This window comes from Diadema antillarum, unplaced genomic scaffold, assembly GCF_040938485.1.
Source record: "Diadema antillarum isolate AM-2024a unplaced genomic scaffold, OU_Dant_1.0 seq00000425_RagTag, whole genome shotgun sequence".
Classification (NCBI taxonomy): domain Eukaryota; kingdom Metazoa; phylum Echinodermata; class Echinoidea; order Diadematoida; family Diadematidae; genus Diadema; species Diadema antillarum.
Window position 1 is genome coordinate 876,172 of NW_027271407.1, and position 20,776 is coordinate 896,947.

Sequence of the window (20,776 nt, forward strand, 5' to 3'; positions counted from 1 at the left end):
ACAGTTATGTACATGTATTATAGTACATTTGCATGCATGTGTGTGTGTGTGTGTGTGCGTGCTTGTGTGTGTTTGCATTCAAATTTGTCTGTTCTTGAAGATAATGTTCTTATTTTGTTCTAAATTGAACATGGAATTTGTATCAATACTAGTAGTTAAACGTAGTTCTGTGAATGTCTGCGCTAATGTGGCAATGTGCATGTGCTATGTCTATGGTGCAACATAGGTAGCCATCTCTGTCAACCTACCCTGAGACAAACACTCTCCCAGGCCCATCCTACCTCCATTGAACAAAACTATACAGCCAGCCGTGCACGCACAAACAAAGCTCCGCCCACTTGGCCTGTCACTAAAATATCAAAGCAGCGATTGGTTGACCAAGGAGTTCTGGCCTGACATGGATAAAGTATGGATGTGCTGTGTGTATGGATAAAGTACATTGTATATGGATCGATCGATGTGCTGTGTGTATACATGTATACATGTGTATATATTCGACATGCGTGCAGAGCGGTACGGTGAGTGTGCATGCTTACCTGCAGCAGGCCAGGGACGGGGTTCTGCGACATGCCGATTTTTTTTGTTCTCCTCTAAATGTAATGAGAATGCCAGACAAATCTTCTTCGGCTCAAGTGATGTAAACTACGTGTATTTTGTACAAAAGGGACTGACTGTTTTACTTCGACACAGCCGAAATTCGACTCTCGTACTTCGGCTTATCCAAATATTTCTTAGAGAAAATACATAGGGAAAAATCGGGACTTTTTATTTTGCTTCGAGTTAAGTGATTTTCGACTCACTCGACGTCGACTTATCCGAGGTTTACTGTATATATATATATATATATATATATATATATATATATATATGTGTGTGTGTGTGTGTGTGTGTGTGTGTGTGTGTGTGTGTGTGTGTAGGGGGCACTTTGGGGCTACTGTCTGGGGCCCCGTACAGGATGAAATAACTGGCTTCAGTGCTTTGGATATCTCTGATGAGTACTACTTCCGATTGCAAAAGCAAGTAGCCGTGACCCTTTTCAGCTGAATAGAATCAATGTGTGTGTGTGTGGGGGGGGGGGGAGGGGGTAAGGGGGCAATTGGGGCTACTGTCTGGGGCTACTGTCTGGGGCTACTGTCTGGGGCCCCATGCAGGATGAAATAACTGGCTTTGGTATTTTGGATTTCTCTGATGGGTACTAATTCCATTGCAAAAGAAATTAGCCGTGACCCTTTTTCAGCTGAATGAAACTATTGTGTGAGTATGTGTGTTGGGGGGGGGGGGGCACTTTGGGGCTACTGTCTAGGGTCCCGTACAGGACAAAATAAATGGCTTTGGTGTTTTGTAAGTCTCTGATGGGTACTACTTCCATTGCAAATGAAATTAGCCGTTACTCTTATCAGCTGAATAAAGTCAATGTGTGTGTGTGTGTGTGTGTTTGTACGTAGGGCTTATAGGGGGTGGGGCACTTTGGGGCTACTGTCTGGGGCCCCGTGCAGGATAAAATAGCTGGCTTTGGTGTTTTGGATATCTCTGATTGGTACTCCTTCCATTGCAAAAGAAATTAGCCCTGAATCTTTTTAATTGAATAAAATCAATGTTTGTGTGTGTTTATACGTAGGCCTATGGGGGGTGGGGCCCTTTGGGGCTACTGTCTAGGGCCCCGTACATGATAAAATAGCTGGCATTGGTGTTTTGGATATCTCTGATGGGAACTAATTCCATTGCAAAAGAAATTAGCCGTGACCCTTTTCAACTGAATAACACCATATTTCTGGGGCCCTTTGGGGCTACTGTCTGGGGCCCCGTACAGGATAAAATAGCTGGCATTGCTGTTTTCATGATAAGTACACCCAAAGGAACAATATCCACCAACTTTTGTCCGTGACCCCCTTCGGCTGAATAAATCCATTTTTCGGGGTCCCTTTTTGTGGTCCCTAGGCTTACGGTACAGGATGTGACTTGCCAGCAATTCATTTTATTGACCCTTGGCCACATCCTTACATGATGAGACCATCAAAAAGTGTGACCCTTTTCAGCTGAATAAATGCTCTGGGCCCCCGGTCTATATCTTCCCAGGTGTGAAGTAAGAAGAGGGAGGGAGTCGCATTCAACACTTCACATTATATAGCACCAAATTACAGAGTGCAGCAGAAATGAAAACAGCAATAAAAAGATGATGAACGCAATTATCAAGGAGGGGGTGGTGAAAAGGCTATTTTTAAGAGGAGATCCTAGGTTCGGACCTTGCCCTGCGGTACAGCCTTCTTGGTGGTTTTCACACTAGAGAAACTTTGAGTGGGAGTAGAGTGCGTGGGGCAGAATCACATAATATGATATTATGAAGGAATTGCTCACGCGATTTGAGGGTTAACTTTTCCCCTCCTAACCTGCACTTATAAAGGGATGAAATCCGTGATATACTAGGAGCTTATAAAACAAAGATGGGATGAATGCGATTTAGCTGCTTTCAATAGTTATGTAGTGTGTGTGGTGGTTTTTTTTTTTTGGGGGGGGGGGGGGGGGGGCAGGAGGTCATTTTATTCAATACATGAAGGTTGATATTCTCTACGCGCATGTGCTGAGTTTTCCTATCACACTCGTGGCACGTGCGTTTGACATCATAGGTCCTATCAGAGAGATAAAGTTTGTGAAGTGTATTAAAGAAAGGGGAAGTATTTTGTGGTTTATTGATACACATATCATTTTTTTTTTTCTTGCCCAGCTGGGAATCGAACTTGGTCTCTTTTCTTGTCTGAAGTCGACGTGCAATCCATTGAACCATGTCTGACGTAACAAAGGTAAAACAGGGGGCGTTTCATCAACAAGTTCGTCGGAGGTTTTCACCGACAAATTTGCTATCAGCCAATCAGACGCAAGGATTTCAGTAGCTTTTAACAGTTGTCAGTGTAAATCACTGACAAAAAGTTTCATGAAACGGTCCCCAGGACATTAACGGTCAATGCAGTCTTTAGATCGTGACGTGGAATAACGAAAAGTGTCACCGGTTGGGATGGTCAACACTTAGGGAGGTGAGGAGTCTTAGGACTGAATAAGGCCGGACATCTAGCCTCGGTATGGGGTCCATGGGTATACAAATCAGTTACGGTCTACGTGAGGCCTTTACCAATCCTCCTACGACCCGGAGATGATGCGGTAAGGGGCTTGATTGCACCAAGTCAAGGGTGATAAGCGTCTGTCATTGGAAAGTGTTCTCATGGTGTGTTTTAGATGACATAGAAAGGAGAGAGGACACTCTATCATCACACACACACACACACACACACACACACACACACACACATACACACGGAAAAATAGACAAACACACACATTAAAAAACAGTGAAAATCGAAACAATCTGCTATCACTTACACGCATATACTCATAAACAATCACACAGATACAAACACTTATACGAAGACAATAAAACAGATAAAAGTTATCATGCACGCGCAACGGAAACAACTAAAGACAAACACAAAACACACACTAACAATCTGACACATCAACATGCATACCCACACATAGAGATATACAAAAGATAATGACGACGATAATGAGGTAAACGAAGAAATGAGTGTCGTTAGGCTTTTGCCGAGAATGAAGATGAGGATGTATACATGGATGATTACAATGTTATGATGATGCTGATATTGATGACAACAATGAGGATGACGGTGGTGACGATGTTGATGATGATGCTGATGAAGATGATGATGATAATGCTGAATCAGATGATGGTGACAATAATGCTAACGATGATGGTAATGACGTCGATGATGACGTTGATAATGAGGACAGCGCTGAGAAAAACAAAAGACAAACATTACCATCACAATCATCAACACCACCACTTATACGTCTGATCGTAATTTAAATTGCTGACGGAGTTGGAGGAGTAGATGAAATTATTATGATTATAGGTAGAATCCAGGGTAAGAATGGTCAAGTAAAAGGAAGATAATATTAGTCAAAAACGACAGCGGGCAGTACGGAAATATGCAAGTACAACGATGTTGTATAGTACTTGTAGCAGTATAGGTAAAGGCAAAGTAAAAGACCCGTTTTGGCAACAGGGACGGCATGATGAAGCATTTGCCTTATCAGCGTACGAAAGGGGAAAGCAGGTGAGAATGGGAAATTACCTGGAAATAGGTCCCGCCGTCTGGACTCGCTCGAGTGACTTGGCTGAATATATATATATATATATATATATATATATATATATATATACTATGCATTCACAGATTCCAAACTTCATAGATCGACCACTATATGTTTTATATATTTGCAATATTTTATGTATGTCTCCAGCTTGATATCATGTACTTCATTTAATTTTGTTATATTTGATGTATTTTTTCATCGAGAAATATGAAAATAAATTGAAATTGAAATTGAAATTGAAATATATATATATATATATATATATATATATATATATATACCCTTCAAAAACATCTTAATATCTTTTGATTTTTCACTTGGCTGCCACACAGACATTTTCAGATATGAAGTGGTTACATTATGTGGATGCATGTAATCATATTTGTTTTGTGTTGTTTAATCTTTGTATATTCTGGTGCATTCATTTCTTTAGATATTATTCATATTATTATTCTACTTATTCACTTACTTATATTATTGATTATTTATTTACATATCTAATCAGTCATGTCTTGAATGACATTCATGTGCGATGTTCTGATGATTATGCTCGCTTATTCATCTTTGTTATCTATGCACGATATTATTCCTGATATATACGGAAATTCCACACACTGAACAAACAAGATACAGCTGTCGATGAAAGTGTACCACTCGCGAAACAATTGTGAAATAATTTGTTCGCCACGACACGTGCTCTAGTTTCGAGCAGCATTCATTGGCGAGAAGCCCTACGGGTGAAAATTGGCATGTCGGAAATTGGCGATCGTGTCAGCGTGTGAGTGTAAAATGACGCTCCTTCGGGCCCCCGCCATTAATCGTTGCCATGGAAACCGATATGAATCTTGTCTTGTCACAAAATTTAATGTTTGACGGTCGACGCAGATGGTGAGAAGGAGCAGCCGGCATCTAGGAGATTCTCGAGAAGAATTTGTCTCACTGATAAATCTTGATAATGGTAATTAATCAATATTAATGTCCAGTTAGCTTGTACATCAACCTAACTATCTTGACTATGTAAACAGGCTTAACATGTAAATCAGACAGTTTTTTTCTCATATATCTTCATAATTTATATCCATTATTGTGGCAACTGTCGTGCGCTGTTTGAACCAATTAAGGCTCACGGTATACAATATGCAAGCGAACTCAACAAAACAAACACCAAAGCAAAATGTTTAAAACCAGACAGTTTAAAAGCCATGCAATTTCACGGTTTGGAGTGCGTCCATGCGTTTACCCGCTAGAGAAATCTAGAGCGTCCTTTCTATACGTCTCACCTTCGTATAATCAGCCATTAATTAGGGTCGCATGTAACGCTGTCTGGAGAAATTATGGTCCAAAATGCCGTAATTGCTATTTAGTCTACATTCAAGACTCTTCTTCGGAAGCACAACCGAAATGCCATATTATAACATTCAACGGAGAAAAAAATGAATGTGTCCGCATCACCATGACCAACAAAAATAGGTAGGCCTAATATTTCGCTTTTTAGCAGAGAATCTCTTGGCGTGTATGTTTGTATGCGTGTATCTAGGTATCTATCTATCTATCTATCTATCTATATATCTGTCTATCTTTTAAATCTTGTTTATCTCAGTCATATAAGTAAAACCGATCGAGTAATATTCATCGACAGGACGAAGATTGCATTCTTGCTGCAGATTGTCTAGAGATGCAAGACTAAGTCCCAAAACGTCTTTTCTTACAGTAATTCATTAAATCAGTCAATCGAATAGCAGTAGTATTTCAAGAAGGTCGCAATATTGACTTTCGTGTCCTTAAACAGCGAGGACATTGTTACGCTCAAAGCCCACTGGATTCCATAAAACGTGCCCAAAATCAATTCTGGAGAGTAAGGAAAAAATCCTACATGCGCTCGCCATATTTTCCACTCCTCCTCAGAAGACGTTACAAAGGTATGTCCCTCAATTATGATTATTACCACATTTTTTTCTGGTTACAGGAAGCACGTTTCAGTCTTTTGTAAGATTTCGTGCTCTAAATTTACTTTCTTAGTGCTGATATCATATCTTACTTAGATAATACAAGCTTTCGCCACTGACATTAAAGCGTGCAAGAAACAACAATTCGGTCACCATCATTATGTGGAAAATCGTTTGATTTAGCTCATTTCTTATCTATTATTTATTGATTCAATGCTAAATTATCAATTCATTAATACGTAAGTTTCAATGATAGATTTCCTGATTCGGCATGTCTACAGGCCAAATCCTCAAATTTCATCTAAGACTTCATTTAGACGTGATTTGATTAATTTCAAAAGATTCGTAACACAAGTTGCACGCATACATAATTATAATTCAAAAATATAACGTGTCATGCAGTGATGGCTGGCACAGTAGAAAATTGATATTTTTTTCTAATACATTGACTAAAACTTAAGTGTTTTAAAACTTCGTAAAAATGGTAGAATTCCTTCTGGCAGGACACCGTCATAACACCGTCCATGAATAAACAAATCAAGTGAAAACCTTGGGTCTGGGCAAAGTCGCATGCAACTTTTGAGTTGCGACTGACTGAAACTTGGATGAATGTGATGTGCAATAAACGTAAATTTGCATTTCATTATAAGAGGGCGGTTACTATAGACGCAACTTTTAGCGCACCTCACACAGGTAGCCAAGATATCTGCAAATGTTGTGAGCTTCACTGATTACCGTTACCATAGGAACGCCTCACCAGCTCACAGCTGATTGGCTGCTCTTAAGCTGTTGCCATGGTAGTAGCAACTACATGTCGTTCCTGGTTTAGATTGTCGCTGGAGGACTCGCATGCATGCTCAGTTGGAGTACGGCTTCATAATGTTTTAACTCAAGCAAACATCAGTTTTTATACTTTCTGTTCGACAATGCTGACACTATTATTTTGCAAAAATCACAATCTTTAATAAGGCGATAGCAACTTTTCATCAAGGGTGGCGAGTGACAGCTTGCTTGTCATCTGAGAAAGTCACCCCCTCGCGCCCTCTCAAATCATTGCAGACACATTGCATGAATCATTCATTTCGTCTGTACAGATAAACATCGCTTCTGCATATTCCCACAGATGGGAAGATTTGTCAGTAAAAGGTTACGATGCTGAAGCAAATAGGATTCACATCACGTAGACAGGACAACTCAGCGGATTTCAAAATTGATTATCAATTGATTGTACATTTCCGCTGTTTGTCGCGTCTTTTCGAAAAACTGTTAGGGATATGAGTACACAAAAACAAGACGATGTTCCGGAAAAGAGATAAATCTTTGCTTCCACATGACGGGCTCGCTTTTTGTTTTTACCAGTGGAAATCCTCATTTTCCAGTTTTTTGTCACTCTCAGATTTTAAAGGGTAATTTCGTTTCATATTCAAGATTATTGAAGTACCTGAAATGCAGTAAAACAAGCAGAACATAACTCGTAGCTTCTCTCATCTATTTCTCCGCTGATAACAAGATTTTTAAAAAGCTACTTTTTGTCAATATTTCAACCACTGTGATCCCTCTGTCCAAAAGGTACAGTGAGTCTTTACTACCCTAGAATGGTTGCAGCCGACTGATGTAATCTCGTTTTGTTGAATTCGCTTCCTGAGAAGAAAATTAGCGGAGATTTTAGTGCAGGTCAATGCATGATTTTTTTTTTTTTTTATTCATAGGTCATGACGTCATGACGTTATCAAATTTAAAAACAATCCAATGTATATCTCTACGTCGAAAAAGTTAAAAGGAATCATGAAAACTCCCAAACTTTCTCACTTTAGTTTTACGTTCAATGATACTAGATTTTGCTCTTACGATTGTTCGTTATCAGCAATTGATCAGGTTTTAAGGAAGAAGAAAACAGAAATGAGCAGATTTGAAAACATGGCTAAACTGACACATTTTCTTCAATCAGTATACCCGGCACTGGAAGATCAACTCTCTGAATAAAGACAGTGCCAAACAAAGTGTAAAAGTGAATAACGGGCAGAGATCTCGTGCAATCAGCTTGCTCTTTCACAACCAGGTAGGACCGATGTTATCACTTAACACCTGTCGATGTCTAAATCACACCAATGATGTCCTGCCCTTATACATGTATATATCAGAGCCCTTATTACAAGGGTTCTGTGTCGTGGCCTACACCTGGTATACACACTTGTTATCTGAAAGCACAAGAGTTTTAAAGGCACGACTGGACAAAATGAGTACTCTTTGCGACTATATACATACACATAGTGAAATGGAAGCAAATTGGATAATTGACGAACATCTGCCATTGCATGGAGGGAGGTGAAAAACCAAATAAAGTAAACGATCGAGAACGTTTCAATGTCTAAAGAAAAACCTAGCACAGATTCAATTTACGAGTAGATTTTTTTCACGTCTGTCTTCTTTGATCAAAAAGTGAATTGACTGTCGTCAGTGTGAAATAACTCCGTGACCATTGTACAGCATTCGAGCCTTTCGGAGTGACGAGCTGCACACAAATTGACGTCGAAAATTTCAGAGCCAATTTGCTACCACAATTTGGAATGCACTCTCTCTTTCATCCGCTTTTGATATTTCTAGATTACGTTCAAACAACGAACGTTCGATTCATGAAAGGAAACAAAATTGAATAGTACATCCATGTATACTGCGAAAACTGACTCGATAAACATTTTTATCTGATCAGAAATATATACACCAGAGGTTCAATAATAGAAAAATATATATTACACAAGACTACGTGATATCATGCAAACCCTAGAGACTATATGAGACGTTACGATTTTAAAAGAGACCTCCGGATGATTTTCAGACTTTTAGATTTGAACAACTTTAAATTAGTTATACCAAGTACAGAGTTTTAGAATTTATAGTGATTGGGTTGAAGAATAAGAATGTTTTCAAGATTTACAACAAATTGCAATGAACAAGGATGGTGACATTGCAAACGCATCATAAGAATGCTTGAGTTAGGGCTCAACGAAGAAGAACAGAAGAAAATGGCAAGTAAACATTCCACACAGGTGAACTTGTTAAGCAAGTGGTTCTGTAATGGCTTTACACTTTTACATTTCTGAAATATGTGAGGCTCCTATAAGTCATCAACACTGTTCAGTGTAATTTGTTAAAGATTTTTCAGAGTACTGTTTCTCTGCTCAAGGATCACAATAAATTCCACAAATCTAACATGGAGCTGTCGATTTATATACTACATGATGTGAAATTATGAAAATCGTCTAGAGTGCCCCTTTAAAGACGGAAAAAAGGAGGACGGTGGATGGGACAGATGGGATTCCGTTGCAATGATCTCACCTCACGTAACCGTGATTCAACGGAGACAAACAACCTGGGGACGTTAGAACCCGAAGTGTTTGCTCCTTCATGTCTCAGTTACAAAAATGTTGTTCTTTGAGCCAGTGAGAATTTAAAAAAAAAATTACAGCATTCCCCGTTTGCCAAGAATATGACAAGTCATCTGTCGTATAACTTCACCTGTCTGTGAAATTTTTCGCACCGCCAAACTGCGGCTGAATCTGGGGTATCATCATGTTATGCATATCCAATAATCCATTCAGGCTTGGAGGAATTTTGCGACAGAATTTACCATCTTTTCATCATTAAATTGGCATCTTTGACATTTTACTGGGTGTACTATGCTGAAGATTAAGATTACATAGAATTGAAGTCGTATGTAATATCAAAGTTTGCTGAAATCGAGAGATAGACAGGAATTTTATTCTTCTGCATGATAGGCGTATTTGTTGCCAATTTAAGAATCAAATATGAATTTTACAATAAACCAGTTTGTATATAGTTACACTTTGCGCATGAGCAGAAAAAAGGTCGTTTGAGGTAACAGGCATGTTGGGTTTTAAATTCACTGAGATAAGCTTCTGTGATATGGTTATTCATATAATCCGTGTATATTGTGCTTAATTGCCAGCGCCTCCACCTGACAGCAAGCCTGGTATTTAGCAATAAGTGTTTCAATGCAAAAACAATGAAATAGCTGCTTCCCCAAGTGTAAACTGACAGGAAATTCTAGTCTGGTGTAGGCAGGTTTATTCGTTGTGTGAACATGAATTCCACATATTGTTATGTCAGGCAAGGTTATCCAATATCGCTCTGACAACGAGTGAACCAACTGAGAGAAAAAAAAAGAAAGAAATGTCATGGGTCCAATGTGCACGAGTTAATTACGATTTTGGCTTATTAAATTCATGCAACCGACGAAAACAGGTAAAACTGAACAAAAAAAGGGGTTCAAAATGATGAATGAGAATTTCTTATTGTACCTCATGAAACGTTTACTACGAATAGCGTGAGTTATGACAGAAAAATACGGATGCACGTCACGAGTTCGACACCCACGAATCATACAGCCCACAAGTTATACAGCCCATGAGTCATACAGCCCACGAATTCGACACTAAGCAAACAAGATCCACGAAACCAGCACATTAAGCCCAATTATGTAATGTCGAACTCGTGGGCATTTTTTTTTTTTTTGCCTATAGTGTCGAACTCAATGGTTGTATGACTCATGGGCTGTATGATTCATGGACCTTTTTTTCGATGAGGAATTCGTGGGCCATATGACTCGTGGGTGTCAGTCTCGTGGGATTACCCTGAAAATATAGCACCAAACTACGGAAATGTGATTTCTTGAGCTTCATGCGTTAACTCTCCCGGAATCACTTTTTTTTTTTATTATTAATTGCATTTGAACAAAACAAAAAAGGACTACAAGATTTTGTGTACAAATTATGGCAATCTGAGAGGCGATGGTATCATTCACCCATTATATAAGTATGCTTGATAATAATGGCTCTTCAAAAACTACTTTGTGAAAAGTTCACAATTTTACAACTTTTTAATGTTTATCCGATCTTGATCAAAATTCCACTGTAATTGTGCTTACGCAATTTCACTTTTTTATCAGAATAACCTTTAAGTAGTTCGGAATTCCCCTTTAATCTCAGATAGTCCCTAACTTGATCGAGGCAACCATCAATGGTTTGGGTGAATAGTCATCGCTTACGAGGGGCTTTTTTACAGTGATTAATAGATCGTGTGGACTTGGCTCATCATTACGTGAGCCTTCGTCTGATGTAAATTACGAGTGAACGAGACTAACAAAGGGATTAAAGGCCTGGAATGGGAGGCACATTGTCATTACGGAGACTTAAGACAATAAGACACAACTGATATTGATCCTTTGGCCAATGATTTGCTGAGACCTACCACGTGATCTCTCTTTTATGTTTTTTTTTTTTCAATTTACCTTTTACCGGGCGTCAGCACACGAATGACCGCGCGGTAACAACTCCTCTGGGCTCAGCTGCATTGCCTGTGATTATGAATACATCGTAATTGTTTGCGTGCGCGTTATCTTGGAGCTGGCGCTGGCCTGGGAATCCTGCTCAAAAGGGCTGACACGGAATGTAACAATACCGACCATTTTATAAAACAAATAATGAGCATTACTTGGTCTGAAGTTAGTGACAACTATCATTCTTGCTAACTGTCAAAAGTTACAGGTACTAAAGATGATACTGTCTTATATCGACTGAATACAAAGCATTTGATTTAGAAAATAAGAAATTGATGAAGTGCACACAAAGAAACGAAAAATAATTGAAAATTATTCGTGTCATTAGATCGACTGCATGTCACAGGCACAGGGAAGTCAGTGCCTGTTCGATAGTGCTAAACGTTCGCCGTAAGTTAACCCTTACTATAGAATGTCGAGACACGTGGTTCTATTGGTATATCCTTTGACCTTTATATAATGACATATTTCACGGGTGCAACCAATTGAAGAAGAAAAGGACGCAGCTGGGGAAAAATGATGAAACTGAAACAGGCGGATTGTCGGAAACGATGTACACGGTGACAGGCGCTTTTGCAACAACTGTTGAGCTATTAATAGGGACCTCTTACTGTCATCCACACAATTATTCTATGCAGTTCTTTGATACATAACACACGGGTGTATATATACGTATATAGCATGGTTCAGTCATCTGCAGGTCATCAGATTACGCCCATGTGTGTGGCGCGCCCGCAAGAACATGAAGAACCAGCGAAGAAAGGTCTCTCAGCACGAGCATAAGTCGTAGGTATTCTGTCTTTTTTTAAACACCCAAGATAGATTATGTGTCAGAAAACTTTGAATAGCAGGTGCATTTTCAGTCATAATGTCGAAATACTTTACAGGATTGATAAACAACTCTGTCTTTAACCCATCGAGTAAAAGAAACCAGAAGTTAGTGGTTTGGTGCTGGATATTTATCGTCAATGGTTCATTATTAAAAAGAAGAATAAAAAGGATAGAAATCTTATACATTGTCTGAGCTTTATTGTGTTCATATATCACTGTTTGCTTTGGTGGCAAGATCTATAAAAACCTTCTCAATCGGTAAAATTATAGCCCGCCCTTGATTTGGTAAACTATTTCAAAAATATCAACAAGCAGATGCATATAAACATATGTACATTCTAATGTCTGTTGAATTACGCTCAAAGAGTGTAAATTTGTCCCCGTTGTTGGGTTTTGTTTTATTTACAGTGAACTCTGAACGGGTTTCTCCAAGTATTATACGTTCGTAGATAGCAAAGCTTCTTACATTTGTTTTGATCCTTTTGTCCATATGAATATCCCAATATTTGCTAATTTCGTTCACACACGAAGATGATAATAGATTAAATCATGTCAAATAGGCTACTATGTTTCAGTTGCAAAATGACCCTAATTGTTGTCATTGTTTGGGGGTTTTTTCCACCAAAATCGCTCTGTCAAATACGAGAGGAAAAGAAAAGAAATGAAGATTTTATCAAAGACGTATTCACATTCGCAGAAATGCCTAAATGTGTCTGTACTGTATACGCACACACGCGCTAGAAAAGCAGGTCTGTTAAACCGGAAGTTGTTTTGCCCCCTTTTTGATATGGGGAACCTCTCCCTCAAGGTTTGCGCCGTGAACAAGAGACGTTTTGAGGTTTCTTTCTGTCATCTTCACTGGAAGGTCGGGATAACAATTCTCTGTCTCTTCTGTGGTTGTCATGGAGACGGATGGGAATAACATGCTGGTGCATGTGTTTTTGTACTTTAGTTAGTCATAATGATGTTTGGGTTTGTTTGTGTTTTTTTTCTTATCGGTGTGGCACCAAAAGGTGCGGACTGCTCAACGAATAAACCAATGAGTGCTATCTAATCTTATCTTTATTCATTCATTCATTCATTCATTCATTCATTCATTTGGCGAAACATAAAACAATATACAACTTACAGGTCATTACAAAGAAACAAATACATGCCAGGACTCCTAAAAAGCAATTGTGTGCTTGTGGCTGGAGCCCTCAAACCAAAAAAAAAACGATAAAATATATTAATAAATACAATCAACTAACATTTTTTGTGACATGGACCAATATATATCATATCCAAAACCTGAAGATGAACCTTTGATCATGGGTGACGATTTCTTAAATGTCAGAGGCAAGTGACTGTCAATTCTACCAATGAAGCTCCTTGATTTTTACGCAATATCCCCAAAATTATGATGACTCCATGCAGTCTGGAATGAAAGACTTCACAAAGCGACTCTCACCTAACACGTACATTTGTATTACCTCAAGACGATAATTGTTATCTCTCAGACTGCCTAGTGTCTTGCTGAAGAATCTTTTGAGACTGTGTTTCTGTCCGTTTCCGGAAGGGGTTCCCTCCACCCTAGCTATCTTCCCTGCTCCCCCTCCCCTATAAGCTACAATCCCCGGTGAGGCATGCCGTCGGCTGTCACGGGTACAGGTGTCTCGCCACACTCAGCAACTGCTCAGGATATTGAGAATACAAACCTAATGTGTGTACTGAAAGCTGGCTGACATTATTCTCATCATAATAACTCTGTCAAAATGAGTGAATCAAAAAACAGCAGTGAAAGGACAAGAACATTTTGAATACAAGGCCTGAAGGAGAAACACCCGCCGACTTGATTGATTATTTCTTAGAGGATGAACTCACAAATTATTTAGAAACGGACTACAAGAACTGAATGAGTGTTTCTTTAAAACGTTTCAGCTTACCGTTCCTCTCATTATATCGTGTTTTGGTGGGGACGCTTGTGGTTATATAGCCGTTCTGCATTGTTTTTGGACGGCTAGGAATCTCGGAAACACAAAAACAACAAAATTACATACATGTTTGTGAAGGTTCTTCAGATACTCTTGAAGATATGAAATTCTGGTTGATATTTTTTTTTTTAATCTAAACAATTTCAAATTCAAATTCATTTTGTGACTATTTGTTTTATCTTTCTTCTTTTTTTCTTTCTTTTTTCTTTCTTTTTAGGGTGTTTCCACTTGTTGTAGTTGTTGTTGTTGCTTTGATTTTTAAGGAGGGTGACATTCAGTTGTGAATATTTACGCCCTGTTTACACACTCCGTTGATGGTTGATAGTCTAGTCCCCACTATAGGCTGGTGTGCGGGCCAACTCGACGGCTATATTTTGAAATAATGAAAGACCCGTCATCCTTCGTAAAATCTCGGTAAGGAAATTATGGAATAACATCGAGAGAGTGTGAGAGAGGCCGGTTAGATTATAGGAGAGGCCCGCATATTTATGAGAGGCTTGACGAAGGCTTGTAAAAGCCTTTAAGACGACATAGTGCGAAGAACCTACACTGTCTCATTAAATTATGAAGGCTCACATCGCCCGACAAATGACCCAAGCGATATATCGCGAGGTCCCTCGTTTCAATTGACCCCATGGATTTTGAGAGTACAATGACTTATTGTATCAATGGGTCTCAGCGCTCATCTTCGTCTAAAAGCTGCTATGTCAGATTTGGTATATGTCACGTCGGGGCGTACCGGGGCCTGTTTCCTGTGCAGTGTCGGCGTGATCTGTTTTCCCCAGTGCCACATGGCGTTACAAAGTTAACATGCTCCTCCTCTAAACACACTAAACACCCTTACCCATCACTTGCTGGCTTAAGAGTAATGTTATACATCTATGTCTGTCAAGAGAGAAAGAAAACGCCAAAGTAGACCAACAAGTACAATGTAGAAGCAAATATATTATAATGGAATACAGCTGTATTTTATTATAATTTCAAAGCTATATGCCCCCTTTTATCTTTCCCCTCATATCTCGCACATGTAATATACATGCTTATTGTATATATATGACTTCAATCATAGATATATGTATATGAAATGTGTGTATGTGTGTGTGTGTGCGTGATACACAAATACATATACAAAATATACATGTATTTATGATACAGACATAATATGATATAAATGTATTACATAAATATACATATACATGTACACACGATCGCGGGAGGAGTTAATTCAGATCGAATATATTATACATATTTAATCCGAAACAATTCCTCCCGCGATCATTGGCACTGTTAGTGAATGATAGACACAAAAGTCATGATTTTCTTTTATCTAACACTCCGCATCCAGCTGCAAAAGAATTATATACGTAAATCCGAGTCAGAGAGAGAGAAAAAAAAAAGTAGATTGTGACTTTCATCGTTTGTACGATAGCCTTGATTGTAAAACCCATGTTTCCCCTTTTGTGATCGTGATGAATTATGCCAGGAAAATCCCATCGTTAATAATTCTGAACTTATCTCTTCAGAGTCATCTCACAGGCTGTGGAAAATCCATCAGGTCATCGCAACACTCACAAATTATGGAAAGTGATATCTGATATTATACAAAACAGGGCAACGACAACGGTTTACGATTGTATCGTCTGTACACGAAGGTCATCGTGTAGTGATACCCCCCCCCCCCCACACACACACACACATATCGCCAAGTAATCTCTCAATATTGTACAGCATTGCAACCAAATCTTTGAATCCATCGCAAAGAGGCGAAAGACTGTGATCCGATTCATCTTTCTTGAGCTCTGTCATTAATGCAATTAAGATGTATTGTTCATGCCATTTCACGACGACTTTCACTGACATAGTGATGGGTGTCGTTTGGGCTGAGATATGCGAATATAACAAGAATTAAAGTGAGACCCCATGCATAACTTGTTCAATTTGACTGATAATAAACTGAAATTTGCACACGGAACTGAGAAAGTGTAACAAAATCAGATTAAGTGGTGTGATTAGGGTAGAAACTTATTGTGTTTTTATGAATATATTTGACTTAGAGTGCGTTTATCATGTTTATCAACTCCTTTTCTCGGCAGAAACAGGTTATCCAAACAGCTTTCAAGGAATTTTTACGAGTTGATAAACGCAAAGCTGTTTTGAAAGCCCTTTAGGAAAGCCTTTACGAAAGGGTGCGTTTATCAACTCTCCTTTCTCGGCAGAAACAGGTTACCCAAACAGCTTTCAAGGAATTTTTACGAGTTGATAAACGCAAAGCTGTTTTGAAAGCCCTGTAGGAAAGCCTCTTCGAAAGCCCCAAATTTATGGCTATCCAAACAGGTTTCCTAAACAGGTTTTCAGAAACCTGTTTGTAAAAGCCTTTTGGAAGTTAATAAACGCAAAGCTGTTTTGAAACGGCTTTGTAGTCTTGTACTTCAGTACTTGTATTTCTCCTCGGGTCGAATAGCACAATGCAGCTGTGCAGTGACAGGCCAGTTAAAAAATCGTGTTCGCGAAGAGAGTTGATAAACGCAACTATTTTGAAACCCGTTTCTAAAGGGCTTTGGAAAGGGCTATCGAAAGCCGTTTAAACAGGGGAAAGTTGATAAACGCAGCCAAAGTCTCATGCCGCCACTCAGAAATATTTGAAGTATGTGCTAAACTGGAGCTGCCTCACAGATATCCTATAGAAAGACAATTTTATTGATTCATGTGGCATTGCATCATGACTCGTCATAGGTCTTATGATGGTAATTGCTTTTCGCCGTCCCTTCTTAGAAAACAAGCGGCACATTAATAGTACAGACAGTCAGGGCTTTGGAAAGGGCTCTCGAAAGGGCTATGGAAAGGGCTATCGAAAGCCGTTTAAACAGGGGAAAGTTGATAAACGCAGCCTTATACTTGCGAACTAGACGACGTCACCATCTCTTCACAACTTTCATCAAATGTAATTCATCAAATGTAATGTTTGTACATGAAAAAAGTGTGTACGTGTGTGTCACACACAAACACACTGCTATAGCTTCTGACCATTCGAGCATTGAGAATTTAGGGTTTCTGGGGGAAGACTGAACTAGGGCTTTCTATAGCTCAGTCGGTAGAGCACCGGGCTAGCAATCCGGAGGTTTCGAGTTCGAATCCCCATGGAATCCCATTTTCTTAGCTCAATTTTCCACTAATAAATTATATTTATTTCTGGTCAGTTTTTCTGTTTGCGTTTGTCACATACTAAAAAAGCTGCATCACTTCGGTGATCCCTTGCATTTATCCCCCAAGTTGAATTATCCTTCGGGTTTATGCCAGGTTCAAGTGTGTACGTGTGTGTCACACACAAACACACTGCTGTATAGCTTCTGACCATTCGAGCATTGAGAATTTAGGGTTTCTGGGACGAAGACTGAACTAGGGCTTTCTAAAGCTCAGTCGGTAGAACACCGGGCTAGCAATCCGGAGGTATCGAGTTCGAATCCCGATAGAATCCCATTTTCTTGGCTCAATTTTCCACTAATAAATACATTAAAAAGAGATAAAAATCACCCCATAGTCACTGATCGTGCTGATAGGGAAACTATGTCTCTCCTTACAAAACCGTCCATGACAATTTATATTTTTTAATCAATGGTACTGTTGAATGTTTTGGCGGTAGGAGACAATATGCTTTTCTCTTATTAATTTATTGCACAAAATTTTAATCTAGCTAAGATTTGTGTGCAAGCTAGAGCAAAAATTGGGAGCTCGTGACATTATATAATTTGTTCAATTTGTTCTGTTCTGTTTGATTGATTCTTACACATTTTCAAAGACAAGATGAGCATATAAATGGGGTGGATTTTGATTTCACCTGCGTGCATTTCGAACGATCTTAAAAAGAAAATGCATTATGTAGTTTAATCACATTGCATTCTTAACATCTAACATATAATTTGTACATCTATGTAAAATCATACTGTATATGATTCTTATCTGTTCTGTCAACATCACTATCATCACTAGTTACATCTGCGAAGTACACCTTCATGAGTACGGGTGCTGTTTATTGATAAAAGCTGCTGATATGATCACCTTTCTCAGACGAGGTGGGAACTGTTTGCAAATGAAATTAATTTTCAAGATTTATTGTCAAGGTCGCATCAGAGGCGAATTTCTTTCTCCCACTCACATACGTCATCACCTTCACTGCCATTCTCGCTGTGGTGGCCTTCGGTGTGTAACGGCGATTAAAACACAGAGATCAACGAGTTCATTTTTGCGAATCAGGTAACGCGCGTGTGACATCCGTCAAAAATTACGGCGCGAAACTCAATTTAACAAGCCGTGAATGACGGCTTGACAGGTTACTGCGCATGCTCAATAGGTCTGCAGCAGATGAAGAGGCGCACGTTACCATGGAGACATTCAAGTCTTTAACATGCTCGATGTCACGCCTCAAAATCACTCCATTCAAACGTGAAAGTTGATTTTGACGAGTGGAAAATCAATGAAATATTGGACTTGAAATTGAATAAACATGGAATTTGGGAGTTTCATATGTTTAGCAGATATAGCTCAGGGTGTGCGAGACACCCTGAGCTATCTGTCAATTCCCTCGTACTCTGGGAGCCCAAACAGGGAATTGCAAAAAGAGGAAGAAGTAGGGCCCACACTTTCATCAGTGTACTGAAGGACACAGGCTTTGATAGTATTAATGAACTGAGGACAGCCATGTTAGATAGAAATGTTTGGATGTGCAATTTCGTTTATAGAACCCGAGTTGGCATATAGGCTGAAGCTATATGCTCTCGAATTAGTAGTAGTAGTAGTAGTATACGTTTAGAGGAGAGAAAAAAAATCAAGGTGATTTCACATGTTTGTAGGAATAACATGCAAATTAGATGGTGCATAATGACGTCGTGTTTCACATTCTTTATCTGAACTTCATATCCCTAATTATCTATGTGCTTTTGAGATTGCTTATCTGTAATGATTTCAAAGGAATGGATAGCTGTCAATTATCGACCAAACAAGTAATTCTCTTATGAATATTTTTGTGCAGGATACATAACAGTTGGAGAGTTGTGAGGAGATTACATCATCCATATTTACATATTCTGCATTTGTGGCCAATATCTTTGATGGAAAGCATGTAAAAATGTGAAAAAAATCAACAATACTTTCGTTATTACCTAGTTTGATTAACTTATACCTTTATCATGATAATTGCTCTAAAAATCAAATGAATTTCAAAATGGAGTGGCATTACAATTCTAATCAAGACTGAAATGTCGAAGCCGAACAATCTTGAAGAGAAGTCGACCCTTATATTAATTTGGCAAGTCGAAAACATGTTAAAGTTCCGGTAATGTAAAATTTTATCAAATCCTGTCGTGAGAATCCCACACGTAGATCGAGAAAATATTGCGTGTGGTATTTCGTGTCAGAGATCGGAAAATACATTGATCATACCAGATACAGTACAGAGATTATTCGTGCGACATGCAATTTAATCTCCTTAATAATCTGATAATGCAGATCATATAGATATATAGTCTTTCCTGAATGTATAAACCCTGATCTAAATTTTCGAAGAAGAACGACACTTTCTATGTATAGGAGGGAAAAATGAAGCAATTGTTTAAAACTACAAAGCTTGTCACATGGCTTCGTTCCAGATGTTGTACACATGGCCACATACCCTTGATTTTCACTACGGGAGGTATGTTACTCGTAGGTAATCAGGATAATGATAATTTACTCAATGAAAAAAAAACTCAATTAACCTTGCAAGAATATTGTATACACGACCCTTTTTTTTTCTTTGCAAGAATATTGTATACACGACCCTTTTTTCTTTGCGAGAATATTGTACACACGACCCCTTTTTATCCCCACCCCTGTTTCACTCACATACACACACCCATACATACATACAGATACATACCTGCAAGAACTGTTATTGCATCATCCATTATTTGTATCACGACAGGTTATATTCCGTAAAGAGGAACTTTATTCATCTCTCTCTACTCTACTCTCCACAGAGAAATTAAATTCTTTCCATGTACATTGGGAATATTGTCATCTCAATAGATGGGTTTGGTGTAGTTATCATCGTTGTCCCTTCATTTCATTTCATAACGAAAACAGAAACTCACAGACTACAGTTACAACCTTTTATTCAGGTTTCTTTTTAGAAACTACATAATAAAGCTTATCTGACCGTACATACACTATCATTACGGAAAGTTTGATGATTCAACTGATTGACAATTTGCCGTACATCGACGTAAATATGGTGCAAAGTTTGATGGTATAATTTGCAGTCGATAATTCATCAGATATTTTTAAAAAAAAAGTGCTGGTGGATTCTTAAAGACGCACTCACCTCTCATACCCGTCGCCCCTGCGCGAACGGCAGATAGCAGCACTGCCAACGCGGTCAGTTTCTCCATGGTTTCTGCACTTCCGGCGACGCCAAAATTTTCAGCAAACCTTATCAGCCATCCAAAAATAAATGCAACAGTTTATGATGC

The 20,776-nt window shown here is 38.8% G+C and overlaps 1 protein-coding gene across 1 annotated transcript in view; it reads right to left on the bottom strand.

The window, feature by feature from the left end:
- LOC139732490 (uncharacterized) overlaps nucleotides 1–20,695 on the bottom strand; it is a 57,213-nt gene extending 36,518 nt beyond the window's left edge. Inside the window, exon 1 of the mRNA XM_071643352.1 lies at nucleotides 20,629–20,695. Coding sequence (XP_071499453.1) covers nucleotides 20,629–20,695 — 67 coding nt within the window. The remainder of the gene's footprint in view (nucleotides 1–20,628) is intronic.
- Between the last annotated feature and the right edge of the window lie 81 nt (nucleotides 20,696–20,776).